The sequence below is a fragment of the Sceloporus occidentalis genome, unplaced genomic scaffold (assembly GCF_023333645.1).
Source record: "Sceloporus occidentalis isolate IW3139 unplaced genomic scaffold, rSceOcc1.0.p SCAF_90, whole genome shotgun sequence".
NCBI lineage: Eukaryota > Metazoa > Chordata > Lepidosauria > Squamata > Phrynosomatidae > Sceloporus > Sceloporus occidentalis.
The window spans coordinates 3,684,987-3,703,992 of NW_028317070.1; the positions used below are offsets into that span (position 1 = coordinate 3,684,987).

Here is a 19,006-nt window from a genome sequence, read left to right on the forward strand (position 1 = left end):
AAAGCTTAAAGATTTCTTTTTACAACATAAAGTCCCACAGAGCAGGCTCTACCTAGCATGATGACATACCATTGTCACTGCTACTGCATGGACAAGCTGCACAACAAAATGATAATAATTGGTTTCCCATTAAAAAATACTAAGGAAGGGTAAGTGCTGGTTTCAGATCACATATTTTCACCAATGTGACTGGAACAGACAAAGGTTACGGAATTTAAGAAAAATGGAGGTTCACCAAACTTGATAATGTCTAAAAACAAAGAAGGTTGGGCAGACTACATGGGCCGAACGGTTCTCATCTGCCTTCACTTTCTATGTTTCTATATTTTATAACCATCAGAGTCTTGAAGAGCCCACTCGTGTACTTTTTACTTGGTTCCAAATGTGCAGTTTGTGCCAAGTCTTTGTTTCATACAACTGGAGCATCTGGTGTTCTTTGATGTCAGCTGATTGTCCATTTAGTACCTGTGGGACTGATGGTACTGTGAGCTCTGTTGAGTTGTTGTGGAATAGCCCATGGTATTCTGAGGCTGAGAAGTTCCCTGAACATTGCTTTGGTAACCCAGACGAGAAGTGGAGTGCTTAAAGAAACAGAAAAAAAATACATATTAGAGGCTTACAGTTTTCAGAGCTTCTGATACTCTCTGATGTATACATATTGCATACGTGTTAGCATAGATCAAGGCATACAGGTCCAAAATTATTCTACTATTGGCTCTATCCTGAAAGAAAAAAAAGGTTCTGCAAACACTCTGCTTAAACTGGTTGAAATTAGCCTATAGTTGGAGCATACAACACAGACGTTATACAGATAAAGATGCGCATCTTCTTTCAGATCCGACCGATGATTTATGCAATATGGATGAATCCAGCAAGCTATAAAAAATCTATTTCCCATGTCATTGCAATTATGTTACATTTGCAATTGTGTCTTCCTTTAAAATACATACATACTATTCCTGAAAGAACTGTAATGAGGTCATGTTATGTCAATTATAATCGTGCATACATACAGATATAACATTGGAGAATATTACTAATACATTATACATGGAATAGCCCACTGGTTTCATGAAATAAGCATAATATGTTAAACTGACAGTAGCTAGTTTTACCAGGTTCAGTACATTACTATATAGTGCAGACTTTACTAATTGCTTCATGCTTTATCACAACCCTCTCATTTGGTATTGAACAGCCAGGTCAGCAGATTAAGCTGCATTTTATTCACTTAGACAGGCTTGCTGCGTACTGCAGAACATATTCTCATGGGATGTCTGCAAAGTACCTTTTCCAATCAACCTATCGTCATAAATTTTATTCATGATAATTATGATCATTAATGTATATATCACTCAATCAGTGGCGACTCTAGAAACAGTATATGGGGGGGGCACACAAGATACCACAGTCAAACTGGGGGGGCATTAATAATTCCCACCATTAAATCATATCACTGAAAAATCTATATATATATAATGTGCTATGGAATGATACTTTTGTTATTGGACAATACAATACTTGATCATTCAACATGGGAAGCCTGAAGCCACAATTTAGTACGACTAATCCTTGAAATCCTTTAAACAACACAATACCTTAACTTTTGCACTAAATGATTTCAGGGCCTAATATTAGATCCTGCTGCTGATATATATATATTAGCCCCTGCTGCCCATATATATTATTAGCCCCAGTTGCCGATATATATTAATATTAGTCCCTGCTGCCGATATATATATAATATTAGACCCTGCTGCCGGTAGCAGGTATAGATCAACACATTAACACACAAACCCAGCTTTGCATGTATAGATCAATTGAAATTCACTTGTGATCTCAGCACTGAAGGTATATATCAAATAAATAGAATCAGACATACAAACCCTGTATTTGCAGGTATACAATAATAATATATAATACGTAGCATCGCAGGTATAGATCAAATAAATACATGGAAACAGCATTGCAGGTGTTAACTGAGCAAGACATACAAACCCTGTATTTGCAGGTATACATAAATAATGTATGGAAACATAGCATAGCAGATATGGATCTAGAGAATAACACAGAAACTCAGCTTTGCAGGTACAGATCAATTGGAATTTACATAAAAACACAGCATTAAAGGTATATTTAAAACCCCCTAAATTACAGGCATAGATCACAGGTTGCACACCCCAAAGCAAGCCCTGGCGTCCACACTGTCCACATAGAACCTGGTCAGCACCCAGATAACACACATACGATTTGCCATCTTTGTCCCATATACACCCGGCCTGTGCCATCTCGGTCCCCAAGGGTCAAACATCCTGCTAGTGCCATCTTTGCCCTTCCACAATTATACATCTATGATACACACAAACACATTAACTCATGCTCTCCCTCATTCAGACAATTCATCCACACATTAACTCATGCTCTCCCTTATTCAGACAATTCATCCATTTTAAGAAACTACGCCCCTTGGAGCTTCAAATGAGGGGCTACATGTATTTCGAGGACAAAAGTTGAGTGCACAAATAATTATGGAATATTTCGCTTTGGCTAGAAAATGTTTTTTCTATCCATAGCGACATGTTCATTTGTGTCTAGCACACTCCAGGTTTGTACTAGAAACACATACAGCCCCTCATTTGATGCGCCAAGGGGTGTAGTTCTTGCAAATAGTTCAAAGGGATCATGGGATTAAAAATTAGTATCGGCCATTTTTAAAAAGGGAATGTGACTTTTTATAGCTATATGATCACTGTGGTAACATTGGCTACCACAGTGATCATTTAGCTAGAATACTTAATTTTTTTTTTTTTTTTAAAGTTTAACTACTTTATGTTGAAATAATTAAAATTTTTTTTTTAACGTAAGTTTTTTTTATTATTTTTACAAGCTATATACCGTTGGAAAGGTGAGGTAATTACCTTTCCAACGGTATATGTTGGGAGTCTGTAGCTGCTTAGATGCCTGAGATACAGGCATCTAAGCAGCATGCCCCCATACAGCTTTAACTGACAATTGTCAGTTATTAATAAAGTTGCGCGGTGACGTCATCGCGTCATTGCGCGTACCGTCACCGGTCGGATCGGGTGGCCCCGGTGATGCCCTACAGTGTGAGGGGCAGATCGCCGGGGTAGGTGGTGATGGGGGTCCACAGACCTCCATCAAGGTAAGATAGTGCTAGTGACGGCATGGTGCTGTCGTTAGCACCTGACTGGGACTGCTAGCGACGGCACCATGCCGTCGTTAGCAGTCAAGGGGACTGTCCTGGGTGGCTCCAAATTCGGCGGGGGGGCAACAGGGGGGGCAAGGAATATCCTAGGGGGGGGCAATTGCCCCCCCTTGCTTCCCTGTAGCGACGCCACTGCACTCAATTTATTTCTCAGCTTAAAGCCAATGTACTTTAACGATCATTAATTCATTAATTAAACACCAACAACAATATGATAAACAATACAATACGTTTCCAATGACAACTTGGCAAGAAATTGAAGTGTATGCTCTTTAAGACATGATCATTCACCCACTGTGTCATACAGTAACTGGTTAAAATGTAGGAATACATATAGCTGTAAGCCTTGGTAGCCTTGATCCTAACAGTGTTACACCCTGCAATCCAATTTGAATCTCAAGTTACATCTGTACAATTACAAGGAACATGATAAGGTTACTTTATTCTGCTGCAAGCATGTATGCAGAAAGGTTTACTGTTACGTGGAAGGATATTAAAAATGAAAAAGGGAGTTAAAGTATTCATGTACAAGGACAATATGCGTGATTTACTAGACATCTTCTACTACACTATGATTTACTTAGTGTCTTCCTTTTCTTTTTAGATTTTAATACAGGTTCACAATTTACATTACATATGTGCCTAGGTATAAAAAAAAAAAGAGATCACTTGGATTTTTTTTTTTAAATCGTGGTGAGAAAATAGGGAATTATGGGTACTACTATAGCATAGACATGTATCATATTTCTTCTAAAGAACTATTGTTTCAACTTGTATTTAGTACTTTTCCATTAAAGATACTAAATGCTCATTTTGGTGTACCTTATGTATATATAAGACCTCTAAGTCTTAGCTACATAAAAAAAACTCAGTTTGCAGACCACCAAATGAGGTATTAGGTACTGAGTTTCTGCTCAATAGACATTTAGAGGAGAACCCACATCTTGCCCAAAAAGAAAATACTAACCCCCCCCCCCGTGTACAATCGTCATCAAAAACTCACTTTCTGTGTTGTTCTACTGACTTTTTGCAATTGTTTCTTGATCCAGCTTGTTTTTTGGCCTTGTCTCCTGCTTCTCTGATTTGGCGTGAAGATATTAGATCTGGTTTTGATCTGGCTTGCATCTTCACTTGCCCTTCCGTGTTGTGATTTGGTGATTTGTTACTTTTCCGATCACCTTATGCTAGTCTCCTCTGGCATTGCCTACCTGTCTCAGAACCAAGGTGTCCACCTACCTACCAGTTACTTTACATTTCCTTACCCTCTCTACCCTCACCTTGCTTTAACCCCAGGCTGTTTTTTATTTTTTGTACCCTTTGTGACCAAGGATGTTTTAACACTTTTGCTTGTATTTAGCTGTAATTTTCTTTTCTTCCATTTAGTGTACCCATACAAGTTATATACATTTTTTTAGGTGAAGAAGGGATTTCTTCCGGTACAATTTTTTTGGTCATATCATCTAATTTCCTATACAAAAAAATATTTTTTTTTTATTTTTTTTAAAAAACCCCACTTTTTCTCATTTTTATTTGAAAAACTGCTAAAGAGATTCCACTATTTGTCCTGAGTTTAGAAATACCCAATGTCTTTGTTTTTATTTTTTTTGCTTTTTTCTGCAATTTATAGGACAATAAGTGCAAGTAATATTTTGCTATTTCAAACCCATTTTTTCCAAATCTGGTCATTCTGCCCCATGTGCTATTTCGGGTATCTTAAGCCGTCCAATGCAATGTAATCAAACCATATATTTTTGGAAACTAGACACCCCAAAGTATTTCAAATGCTTGTATTTGAACCCTTTCTGTGCTCTATTCTACTACCACCCTTTGTCAAACTTTTTGGTAGTAATTTATTTTGTGTTTTTATCACACAAATTGGTATGGATGTACAGCTCCTGATTAGAAAGCTGGGCTCCATTGACTTGAATGGTTGAATGAATTACCTGTATTAAACCTGTAAGGGGAGCCAGAGTTCTCAGGAGGGTCTGGAAAGACTCTTGGAAACTAGTTTAGTTTTTTTTAGCATCTGGGAAAATCTCTCACAGTGGTGCTTGTGACCACTCTCTGCTACAAACAGGCAAGAGAAGATGAAGTTAGGGAGTAAGGGCATATGATCAGCTGCCTTAATATTCAGTGGGATGGAGAAAAAAAAGGTTTTCCAAGAGCAGTGAGACTTTGATATATAGATATACAGGTTCACAGACAAGATGGTTAGTGGACTGTTTCCCTTATAGTTCTTCCTCAGCCCTCCCCTGTAAGCACTTACCGTAAACAGAAAAAGGCCATATACTAACCTACCCACTTGGTCATACCACATGAACAAGTACAGTACAGCTTGGTAGTAATACTTGGGAGTAATTTAATACTTAAATGTAAAGCAATCAGCCTGCAGATGCTGCCCCTACAGTGTCAACATCTATGGATTAATAAAAAATCACTGTCAGTAATGTTTTTGAACAAAAAAGGAAAGATAATTTAACAATAGCGTAAACTTCACTTTAGGTTTGTTAAAATGAAACAGCTGTTAAAATGAAATAACTGACTGGGGATTTACCTCTACATGAATGAGTAAAGTGATTCTATTAGGAAAACTTGATGCCTAATTGAATAAAAAAAACAGGTGTGGCAGGACAGCTCGCTCCTACTCCATCTTGGAGACTATCTAAACAAAATATTCCCTAACTATCCAACTGGCCAGCTAATGCAGTTCCTAGTTATAAATCAAATAGTCACTGCAAGTTAAACCGTACCTTTATCGTAGAGAGTCTTAACTGCCTTTCTCCCTGTTGCAAGACTCCTAATGCCCACAGAGGCTGAGCTTTAAACATTGTAGCACAGGTGAATTGAAGCTGGAAGGGCTGACTTCCATCTATTAACCCTTTCATGATTGGAATAGACAGCGCTCCAACCTGCTATTGACATAGAAAGCCTCTCTAACTTTACCACACAAGGTTTGGAAAAAAAAACATTTTCCCTTGATCAGATTTGGAAGAAGCACAGTATATTATGCTTTATTATCAGCTTTGTTATTTTTCAAACTCTCACATCGTTGTGGAGCTATTTTGGCCCACTTTTCTTTACAACATTGCTTCAGTTCATTGAGGCTTGCAGGCATTTTTTTTGTTCATGGATGTGCAGCCAACAAATCTGCAGCAACTGCGTGATGCTATCATGTCCATATGGACCTAAATGTCCATATGGAACAAAATCTCTGAGGAATGTTTCCAGCAACTTGTAGAAAGTATGCCACAAAGAATGAAGGCAGTTCTGAAGGCAAAGGGGGGTTCCAACCCGGTACTAGCAAGGTATACCTAATAAAGTGGCCAGTGAGTGTATGAATTAATTTACTGTTCTACTTCTGTTTTCCAGCTCTGATGTCCATGAACTTCACAGGAAGTTTTTTTTTTAAACTCATTTATGTCCATCATTTCCTGTTATGCATTATAACCCTTGCAGTAAGCATTGAAGTTGGGAATGGCATGTGGCATGTTATCCAGGACACATATAATTTTCACATATTGCTGACCAGCACAGGGAGAGTGATGCCCTATACAGTGTATGATATGTATAACTGAGAAATCAGTTCCATTCTATGTGTCTATACATCTCATTTACCTGTTCTGGTTAGGAATATGCAAAAATGTGTTCTGAAAAACATGGTGGTTGTTGCAATTCCATGCAAGACAATATTATGGTTGACACATATTACCCGCAGCATTGAGGGAGGTCACACAACAAAGCATGAATCATCAAATAAGTATCATAACTTCTCGCAGGTCAAACTCTGTGTTGATGAGTTCATTCAAAACATACAAAATATACATTCTTACATTATTGGCAGGTAATTAATTGTGTGATCAAATAAAATATAAGCACCTGATAATCAGAGTTCATGAGGGAAGGTCCACCCGAATTATTGGCTGAAGGCCCCATGCGTGGTTTTTTGTTCGGAGGTCCCGGGTTATGTCCGGAGTCTTGGCTGTGTTGCAGTGTTGTTCCAGTAGCTCCACCAGTTCCACTTGTGCCATTAGTCTGGCTGCTGTTCTGCTGTTGGACTTGCTGGTTTGTCGTCTGCTGTTGCTGGTTAGCTGCTTGTTGTTGATGCTGATTCTGTGCCTGTTGATTCTAAAAAATAAAATAAATATATTTCTAACATATTGTATTACCATGTAACTTATGTATTTGAATTTGAAGTTCATAAGTGAGTGTTTTGCAGAATAGCAGATACATGGTCTGAAGTGTGAATTATATTTTCATGAAGATGAAAATGAAGAGCTATAAACATTAAGATATCCCCTTCAAATCTTCCTATCTTAAAATGCCCCAGTGGGACATGTTGATTCTCATATAGCATTCATGCAATTGGCTGTCATGTGAAAAAGAAAGTTCAGTCATGTCCGCAAACAAAATGCCCGCAAACCTCAATGAACTAAAGACATGTTGTAAAGAAGAGTTGGTCAGAATTCCTCCACAACAATATGGCAGAATGATAAAGTCTTACAGAAAACTATTGATTCAAGTTATTGCTTCTAATGGTGGTTCTACAAGCTATTTAATCATAAGGTGTACTTAGTTTTTCACACATGGCTTCTCCATTTTGGCTTTACTTATGTTGAATAAATCAAGACACTTAATTTTTAGAACTGCTGAGGAAGCGATGATTGTTATGTTTGGATATGTAAAACCATTGACTTCAAAGAGGGTGCACTTTCTTTTTCAAACAACTGTATACTTCCTGCTTACGTCTCCTGGTTTTAATACAGTGTGAAAATGAAGGAAATGAATTTAGTCATGCACTGGATAGACATTATGTTACATAAAACAAGGGCACTGAACAACTGAGGCTTGACATTTTGCAGCAGGCAGGAAAATGGTCAGGCTATACGTATTAAATGCTCTTACATGGTATCAAATTCAATGATTCTGGACTGGGTCCTGTATTTTGATAATGCTGACAAATGTGAACAGTGATCAAATAATTTACATTTCCTTGGTTACTTAATTAAATAACTTTTACAGTCATCACTTATTTTTCCTATAATAATGGCTAGTGCTACTTACAGTTGTACAACCAGTGGCTGAATAATGCAGCCCATGCTATTTAAGAGGGTAATTTTCCCAGAGAACGAAATACTAGGCAATAGAGTAAAAGGCTTTAAAGAAAACATGGTATACTCCCACAGCAACATTATTTTATGGAGGGCAAGTTTAATGACCTTAAGGCAATTGAATGTCGAGCGTGTGCACAAATAAAATTTTTATGCAGAGTGCAAGTGCATTGAGTTTAAGATGAACATCTTCTTTATAGGAGTAGGAGTAGACAGATCTGAAAAAGGTTACATCTTCCTTTTATGATTTTTGTAGTTTTGCATATGTGATTTTTTTCTTAGATAAGGCAAACATGAATTCTAGTTCCCTGCACGGCTCGTATCATTTTTAAAGTCCAATAAAACCAATGGACTACTTGGTTACTACACACAATACAAAATGCATTATTAATCTACTGTTATATGTACATTTCAGATTTGAAAAAGGAAGATTAACCTTTGAGATGAGCATATTGTTACATTGTAATCTGCACTACAAGTCCTTTTGTGTCAGAGATGGATGCTTACCCTGTGCTAATCTTTAACAGAATGACCTAGAATCAGAAAAATCTCCCACTTCCTAGATATGTTTAACTTTATAGCTATGAAAATGAAATGTATGAACTTAATGGAGTGGGTTAAAAGCCCAAAGTTCACAGTAGCACAAGATATGAGACTCCAATAATTTAGGGCGGCAGTAGGATAAATGACTGATAACCTATTTGGTCCAAAGTACTAATTTATTTTGAGGAATTAAAATTTTCACATCTGGTTGTTTTGGAGGAATCACAGCCTGTTCCCATTCCTCATCTGAGATTCCCCTTTATGTTCAGTTGGAAAGCTGAACTACAAATTAAGTTTAAGTGGTTAAAGAGCTTTCAGTAAAGTAACTTAACAAGTAAGAATGACTCATCCTTACTTGCAGGCACCAATATAAGGTCAGAGACACTTTATTCAGGGAGGGGAAAGCTTTGGCCATGCAGATGAAAAATTTCAAGCGACTGATTATATACAAGCAAGTTGTCCATGTTTTTAGAGATTGCTCATTGAGTTATACAACAATAACGCTATATCTCAGGGGGGAGTGTTCCCGTTCTCATAATCTATCCAACCAATTGTCTTCCTTTTGACATTAAGTTATACTGTCTGTGCTAAATACTGCAAATGCTACCAGTTCTGCCATGTACTTGTATCTGAGAGATGTGTTAAGAGAAGGGATCCCAAGGCCGCCTTTCTAGATAGGTAGTTGTAGAATATTAGACTGGATCTCTTTTCTAGCCTTTTAAAGCAGAGAATTTAAGTTTGAGATGTTTTAAGTAGGGAAGAGGGCAGGTGGAGCTAAAAATTCCAAATCAGTACATTTCTGTAATACTGTTATTTTAGCTGCTACTATCTCCTCTAACCAGGGTAGCTCAAATGGTGCCTAAGTATGCCATCCTGTTTTAATCACTCACCATTGGTGATGAAAATGAAATTTAGAAGCCTAGTCTAAAATGTAAGCAGCTTAAAACTAAATACTTGTTTTAAAGCCTCTTCCAGTTCTGATGAAAGTTCCAATGCCAGACCTTGGGATTTAGTAACATTAATATTATGGTATGATATGGGGGGACTCGGGATACCAGGCATTAAGGATTACTATGACGCCTGTATGATTGCGCATGTGATGTCTGTTCAAATTAAAGATAGAAAAGAAGAAGTTTGGTACAAAATTGAGGAAATAACAACAGGCTTGAAAAGTTTAGCATTAGCCCCATGGTACATTAGAGAGATAGATGCTAACTGTCAGGAGGCTTTAGGATCTTTGGTTGCTACAGATACCCTAGACATATGGAAAAAGACTAGGAAGAAGTTAACTATAAATAAGTCCATAGCGGACTTTCTTCCATTGGAACTTTTAGAGTCCTGTATAGAGAATATCAGTTTACAAACATGGAAACAGGCGGGTATTCGGACTATTTATGATCTCTGTCTGAATGAGAAAGTAAAACCCTTCTCTCAGATACAACAGGAATACCTACTTCCTTCTAAAGAAGTTTTCTCTTATTTTAGAATTAAAGGGTTTCTCCTGAAATATGGTATCTTAAACAGTGGAGAAAAATGGGCTCTTCTTAATGTCTTATACAATATGATAAATACTAAGGGAATGATTACTAAATGTTTAACTCTTATTACAATTGATTATGAAAATAACCCAGTAAAGGTAATTAAGACATGGGAGAGAGAATTGAATAGGATTATCTCTTGGGACAGTTGGAAATCTACAATCCAACTGGTTAATAGTGAGTTTCATTGTCTAAATATAAGAGAGATTTTTTATAAGATTTATTACAGATGGTATCTTGTTCCAACAAAGTTAGCAAAAATGTACCCACAGGTTAAAGATACGTGTTGGAGATGTGAGAAAGACACTGGGAATTTTATGCATATCTGGTGGACTTGTCAACATATAGAGGTTCTCTGGAAAGAGGTTTATAATCGGATTGAACTATTAACGGGTGTATACTTACCTTTTACACCAGACTGCTTTCTCTTACACTTGGATTGGCCTAAAATTACTAATCTTTATAGAAGCTTAATAATACATATCCTTGCATCTACTAAATTACTTATAGCAAAAAATTGGAAAAATAAAAAACTCCCTAATTGGGAAGAGATTAAAACAATTACAATTTATCATTGTAAAATGGAATTGGGTATAACCAAATTAAATGGACTTAATTATAAGAAAATAAAAAAATGGGAAAAACTCTTAAACATTTTTGAAGTTTAAATAAGAGTATAAGAGTGATCTTGGGTTTCCCTTCTTTTTTACCTCATCTCAAGTATAGTATTTTATATATTCGTTGTATGTATTGTTGTGTTGTTTTGGTCCTGGACTAAATGCAAAACATATTCATGCGGTGTCCATAATTTTGTTATTTGTTGTTAAAACCAAATAAAAATTAATATAAAAAAAAAATATTATGGTATGATACTAAATCAGGACAGACTTAAGGAATCTGCAGTAAAGCATATCAAGTGCCTTTTCTGATGTCTAAACAGAAGCGCTAGTGATGCGATCTTCTATGATTGTACATACGTATCATGCTAGAAATGTATTTGTATTGCATGAGGGCTCTCTCCCCAAGATAAATTCTAACTGATTGTTCTGCCTGGTGATACTTTTTCCAATGTACTAAGCATATTTTCCAGAAATAGAAGCTGATTAGAGATTGGTGCATAGATATTTACAAAAGTACAGTGTGCACCCTTTATTGTATGAACCAAAATAAGAAAACTACACTGACAACAGTACTTTGAGTATAATTAATATGCCACATCCCTAAGAATAGACCCCCTCAATCTTTTCTTTGATGTGAAATGGTGCATTATAAAAAAACATAGGGTATTTGCTTGAATCTGGTAACCTGTCTCTTCAAGCGCTAAGCACCTTTTATGAAGGAAATGACATTATTTTACGATAAGGGATAAGAGCTTTAGACTCATAGGTACTCATATGTGTACTGAAAAGAGAATTGGGATTTGTATTAGCAGTTTGCAAAGTAGTATATTTCAGTGGTATACCAAATGTTTTACCCTAAAAAGGAGCAGATGGTATTGGATAAAGCAGCAGTGTGTAGGCCACATTGTTCGACACAAGGAGGAGGCCTTGGCTTTGTAGATATAATTAGAAGTCTACTGTACAATAAATGTGAAAAAGGAAAAATAACACAGAAATCAAAATGAACCATATAACCAGATTCATTTATGTATCCACAACAAGAGGTATTTTTATTTTGGGAATGATCTCTTCTATCTTCAAACTGCTATCTTCATTAGCATCTCCACGGACATAACCCGACGGGAACTTCCTCCAAAATGGTGGCGAATGTGGTGATGCCCTCTCCCTGATCCTTCAAATGGGGGACAGGACATCATCGTCATTTTGCCCTCACTTGAACTGAGGGCAATATAGCGTTGCTTGCAGTGACATCCTCTCCCCCATTGAAGGATTAGGAAGATGACATCATCGCAAGCGCTGCCATTTTGGCGGCCATTCACGCTGGGTTATGTCCACGCAGATGCGGACAAAGATAGAACATAGCAGATAGCTTTTGAAGATAGAAAAAAGAAGAGAGAAGATACAAGAAAATAGAAGATGAAGAAGATGCGGAAGTGGTGCTCCTCTGGGGAAAAATAATCTCCATAAGAACGGTTCCTTCAGTGACGACACTACACAGTCAGTCCCTTTATGGGACTTATTAGCTGTCAATGAGCGGTGATCTGGCCTTTGCACCCCTGACGGGCTTTGTTTAAAGGCTGTCTAGTACAGCAGACATTTATTCCAAGGGGTCCAAGTGGATGCATTATAAATGGACAGATAATAATTACACTGGACTATCCAGACATCCATCCTTGGTCTTCATGCTTTCATCCAACTTTTCACCTGCAATCTGTATTACTGTATTTGCTTGAATATAAGACAAGGTTTTTATATTCTTATATTAGAGGTCGTCTTATCATAAGACCTCAAATACTTCTGGCGGTGCTTCTATGACGGTGCGCAGGTCTGACATGACCTTCCGGTGCTCCACCATAGAAGCCCCAGCAGAAGTACAATGCAGCAGCGGAGGTTGTCTGCGCACATCAGGGGACCTGGATCCTCCTCTCTGGCAGCCAGTGAACGTCTGCACGATGTGCGCAGACAAGCTCCGTTACTGCCTGGCACTTCTGCTGGGGCTTCTATGCCGGCATGACATGACCTTCCGGTGCTCGTTCATAGAAGCCCCGGTGGAGATGCCAGGTAGCAGCATCGTGCAGACGTTCACCGGCTGCCCCCACTTGACACCAGGGAGTCTGAAGCATGAGGGACAAGTCTGGGGATGCATTGATATGTCTGGCATATAGGGGGTTATAAGGCATATCAGGGGGACAGAGTGGCATATATGGGGGTATAAGACATATCAGGGAGGCAGAATGGCACATAGGGGGTATAAGGCATACCTGGGGGAGCAGAGTGGCATATCAGGGAGGCAAAGTGGCATATAGGGAAGTATATCTGGGGGGCAGAGTAGCAAGCATTTGGGTCAGATGTGCATAACTGGGGGCAGGTTCGCAAATAAAAGGAAATAAAACCAAGAAATACATTTTTCAATCATAGCTTTTATTAAATATGAAAAAATAGTTTACATGAACTAATATTTACTAGTAAAACGTTTTTCCTATAAGGTAGTCTTATATTCAGGCGTTTTCTTTTCTAAATTAATATTCAAATTTTGTGGGGTCATCTTATAATCGAGCAAATACGGTAATTTCAACTATCTCCCTCTCTTACAGGTATAATTATGTCATTGCATCTGATCCACCCCTGAACCCTTCATCTCCTGCTGTAACCCCTTGTTTATACCTGGTATGTCTCTATCCTGCCTGTCTCCAAACTCTTTGCTGATTTCAAAGGGTTAACTTTGGTGCCCTAGCTAAATGTCTGCTAACTTAAACCTACTTAACAGAGCGTGTTCTTATTCAATCGTCAGCTAGGCCACAGAGTATACTGCTTATATTGCTGTTATATTGTTTGATATTCTGTATAGCATACTCTTGACAAAGATGTGGCCCATAAAAGGTAAATTACGTACTAGTGAAATATTGATCTAAATTCTTGGCTTCATACCTTGTCTGCTTTTTCCTCTGGCTCATCTTCATTCAGAAACTCTCGTTTTGGATATGGTATCTGGCACCCTGCAAAAACACTGAGAAAAAACAATTAGTAAACATAAAAGGTTGCACGATTAACATATATTATCTTTAACTAAGTAAACTTACCAACAAAAATGCATTTTGATGGTAATTATCAGAGCTTAAAAAAACTGCCTAAATATGGTCAAAAATTTTTCGCACACCATACAGGCATTTTTGAATATTGGTAATAAAAGATTTCTGTTACTTGTTATGAAACCCATAGTCTTGGACATTGTGGGCATACATCTAAACCAGTTTCAAGTCCTTTTGACATTTTCTCCATCAGCTAAAAAGCTTTAAGAAGTTAAATAGAATGAACAACCTTACCTCAAGGAGAAGCTACATCACCCCACCTCTGCTGAAAGCAATGGGAGTTCTTTCTGCATGGGGGGGTTTCGCATATCTTAAAAACTGCCTTTTGGTGTTATAAAAATAGTAATAATATAGAGGTGTATTTTATGCTTTCCTGATTATTTTTAGGTGACGGTATGCTATACTCTATGGTTCTTTAATCTTAAATTAAATTATCAAAACATTAATTTAGGGGATTGCTTAAGAAATTCTAAAGTGCTTAATTATTATGGCCTGTCTGACTTTAATTACCGTATTGGCTCGGATATAGGCCGCCCCCGTGTATAGGCCGCACCCTAAAAGTTTGGCGCTTCTTTAAAGAAATTTTTTTTTTAATAGAACTGCTGCCACTCTGTCTCCCCCCCCCCCGAGATATGCTGCCACTCTCCCCCACCCGAGATATGCTGCCACTCTGTCCCCCCCGAGATATGCTGCCACTGCCCCCCGAGATATGCTGCCACTGTCCCCCCCGAGATATGCTGCCACTGTCCCCCCCCCCCGAGATATGGTGCCACTGTCCTACCCCCTCGAGATATGCTGCCACTATCCTCCTCCTCCTCCCCCCCCGGGATATGCTGCCACTGGGCCCCCTCCCGACTTACCAGAGCAGACTCCCGGGTGTCTTGCGGGGCCGGCGGGGGACATCTACGCAATACGCGTATACAACTTCCGGTGCCGGGACTCAGCGGATGTGCCGGCACCGGAAGTTGTATACGCGTATTGCGAAGGTGTCCCCCGCCGGCCCCGCAAGACACCCGGGAGTCTGCTCTGGTAAGTCTTGGGGCAGAGGTAAAACGCATCGTGCGGACGTTCACCGCTGCCGGTGAACGTCTGCACGATGCGCTTAGACAATCTCCCGTGCCAGCACTCCCCCCGTGGAAAGTGCTGGCAGGGGAGGCTGTCTGAGCGTATCAGAGAATAGGATACGGGTCCCCTGCACCGCTGCGGGGGATCTGTATCCTAACCCTGCTGCCTGCCCGGCACCCGGAACTGCATGTCCCGGGCGTCGGGCGCTAGACCCCGAATATAGGCCGCACCCCCACTTTAAAGACTTAAAGTGGGGGGAAAAAGTGCGGCCTATATTCGAGCCAATACGTAAGATGGCTGGGAGCTGTGCAAGAGCTCACATAAACAAAGTTAACGCACATTGAACATAATTTGCAAGCAAAGTGGTCTTATGAATTGTGTGTGACACCCACAACCACATAGGCTAAAATGAATGCTTATGTATGCCACTTGCATTTTGAAACCTCTGACAAAAAAAAATCCTTGCTAAAAGTGTTTTTTTTTTAAGTTAAAAAATATGCAATGGTTTTACATTGTCAACTTTGTATGCCACAAATACAGATACTTTAGCTGTTTTTAGTGCATACACTTTATGTTAGCATTAAAATGACATTATTTGTGTCCATGCATGGTGTGAGAGCATGATGCATTACGAAAATAATGAGCTGATTTGGTTAAGTAGCAACATTTTCAGCTGCATGCTGCCTTCAATGACATTTTAAATAATTTAAACTTTGTCTGTGATGCACTCATGCACAGGGCCATCTAAACAGCATTGCAAGCCCAAGGTAAAGCAATGCACCGGGTCCCCTTCCCCCAAAAAATAAAAAACATGATGTGAGGCGAGGGTTAATAAACAGAAGTATATGTGTGTGTACATGTAAGGGAGAGCAAGTGAGGGCTACCTGCTTAAAGCCTGGCAAGCAAGGATATGATGCCATGCAGTGCATGCCTACACACACATATACACATAAACTGCCCTTAAATACATATGCTCTACCCATACACACTGCCCTTACAACCACCTGCCCACATACACATACAATAGTAAAAGAAAAAGTAGAGTATATTTTTTATTTAAAATGCACTGCTTATAAATAACCCATATGGAAGGTGGTCGATGTGATGTGTAATAGGAGCTATACATATTTTAAAGGTGTAATAGTTCAGAATTATAGAGCTGATTTGTAATAGCATGGCAGAATCTGCTTGTGATCTGTAAATTTAACATACTGTAACATACTGCCAAATCTCAAGACCACGCTGCACTGAAAATGGGTGCTGTCTATTTATTGAGTTCACATTTCAATATACACCAACAAATAAATAATTTAACATCACCCATGTTAATTATGAGAGATAAGGATACAGTTAAAGTAGATGAAATGATTGTTTTTATGGAAAATAAACTGTGCTTCTCACAATATATGTAGAATTTCATTTTTAGGGAAGAAAACCTTAAATTAAATATATGATTAAAGTAGTATGGATTAATGTTAACTTAAAATATAATACTAATTGGGGGTAAATCATAAATACATTGAATATGCTGTAACAGAGTAAACTTTGGGCATTAAAACAGAGTTCCTGTAACGGCTTAACATGTGAACTAAAACTACTGTTCCTTATGGAATACAATAAAAAATAAATTAAAAAAAAGTCACTGGCATGGTGCCCTGTTATTTTATTCTGTACCAGTACTCCAACGCTTTTCCCTTACGCATGAATTGTGCACACACAAAATGGTTCAATGTCACTCGCAATGTCAATGACATTGTGCTGTGAATTCCAAGCCAAATTACGTGGCAGCAAATCTGTCAGGCGCTGTGAGAAGCGGCAACATGCAGGAATACAGGATACAGAGTCAGTTATGAGGCTACATACTTTAAAAAACTATTTAACTTATACTTACTTGTAGAACACATATTACTGTGAGAACTAATAAATGATCCTTCTATAATGCTTGAAGAAGTGGTGGTACATAAGGATTCAGAACACAATATGCAAGAAAACTAAAATGTGAAAAATTTTAAAATACATACTCTGATGTTGGCAACGGATCCTCTTGAAAATAGAGATCTTGTAGCGCCTGTTCTGAGGTTATTCTTTTTGTTGGGTCCATAGTAAGAAGTTTCTGAAGCTGCCAAAAATAAAAGTAGAAAATATCTTCTACAATGTTCTCTATGTTGGAACTCTAAAATTCATAGAATGGCATGAACATAGAATATTCTACTGAAGTAACCATTTTTATACAAAACTAGGATAGGTCACATAGGACATAAATAGGAAACTCTCATAGAGCACAAATTTGCTCTATTGCTACTGCTTTTAGAAAGTGTTTAAGAGAGTACCTAGGTACATAAAAGGTGCTGTACCACATATATTACATAACAATCTGACCTCCTACTACCACTCGCAGTCCATTTTAAACTAATAGACCTTCAAGCAAACACACCTTTTTGATGTAAGAAATGAGCAGGCAGTTGGTTACAGAACAGTGCAGAGAGAGCAAATTAAGAGGCATTGAAAAGTTTTAACCAAGAAACTACAGAAAAATGGTGCATTATTTTAAAACAAGAATACGTTTATTTGACATGTATACATGAGTAGTACATAATCAATGTAAATAAACAAAAGAGGAACAAAAGGAAAAAAAACTTCTAGGTGGAACAGCACCTTCAAATCCAAAGCTGTCCAATTAAAGAAGCGATCTCTGATCCTGATAATCAATAACTGCCCTAAGTGTCCCTGTAAATTTTAGAACTATGAATTATTGTACTCCTATTAATGACTACAGCAGTATTACTTTGCAATAATATGACTTTTTAGTTGTGCACTCTTTTCAACAGAGCATCAGTCAATAGTAACATACGGTCATTAATGTATTAGAAATATTCTGTGATATTTTGTTACAGTGTTCTGAGAATAAACATTATTTCTGGGTACATAGCAGGAAAAGGATATCCAGTGAAGACATTTTTCCTATAACTGATTTGATACATATAAGCTAGTATATTTCTGAGCAACAAAATACATGTTGTAAGTGCTTCAAGGTGCTGAGACAGCAATGCCCCTTAATATATATTGATATTTCATCATAAGACACCATAGTTTGAATAACCATAACATAAGTGATAAAATAGCTTATATATATACTCCCCATATATATATATATGTGTGTGTGTGTGTGGGGGGTCATTTATGTTAATTATATTGGTTGTTTTGCTTCAGAGCAGTTTGTTCTGTGCCTTTAAGGTATGCTTCATTTAGTGAAGTGCCTAAAACACTATAATGGAGGCTTTGTTAACCAAAAAGGTAATCACTTGAATCCATATATTGTACTGTTATGTATTTATGTATTTTACTCTAAGCACATTTCCCTAATATAAACAACAATATTAATATGGAATCTTTAGTCACATAAGATGGAATCTTATTAAGTCCAGAAGTCTCATGTATCTCTGCATTGTCTTCTATGTTCGCCCAATGAGAATTTGACTAAAGACTCGATGTTCTTATGGACCAATACTGCTACAGGTATTATAAATCTTTATCCATAGAAATAAATGAATAAACTTACCAGAAGGAAAACTTTGCTGTCGGGCTTCACTTTGTGCTTCTCCATGTACTTTATCAGACTGCTGTTAGCATACCTAGGAGACAATGAACAGGTATTTTGGTGGATATGTTTTATTTATTAGCAGCACCTGTATGCTACTTAGCATCTTAATTCCTCTAGAAGCAGTAAGTGTCTACTTAGTTTTTCACACAAGGTTTCTCCATTTTGACTTTATTTCTGTTGAATAAATCATGACACGGTGCAATATGTCATGTGTTG

General features: G+C 37.9%; 1 protein-coding gene across 2 annotated transcripts in view; it reads right to left on the reverse strand.

Moving 5' to 3' along the window:
* Positions 1 to 458: 458 nt before the first annotated feature.
* Positions 459 to 19,006, reverse strand: part of LOC149284623 (cyclin-dependent kinase 19-like) — a 75,121-nt gene continuing 56,573 nt past the window's right edge. For both annotated transcript variants that reach the window (XM_089496442.1, XM_089496441.1), the window contains 5 exons: positions 18,749 to 18,821; positions 17,211 to 17,308; positions 13,964 to 14,042; positions 7,103 to 7,351; positions 459 to 581 (listed from right to left, as the gene is read on the reverse strand). In XM_089496442.1, coding sequence (XP_089352568.1) covers positions 459 to 581; positions 7,103 to 7,351; positions 13,964 to 14,042; positions 17,211 to 17,308; positions 18,749 to 18,821 — 622 coding nt within the window. The remainder of the gene's footprint in view (positions 582 to 7,102; positions 7,352 to 13,963; positions 14,043 to 17,210; positions 17,309 to 18,748; positions 18,822 to 19,006) is intronic.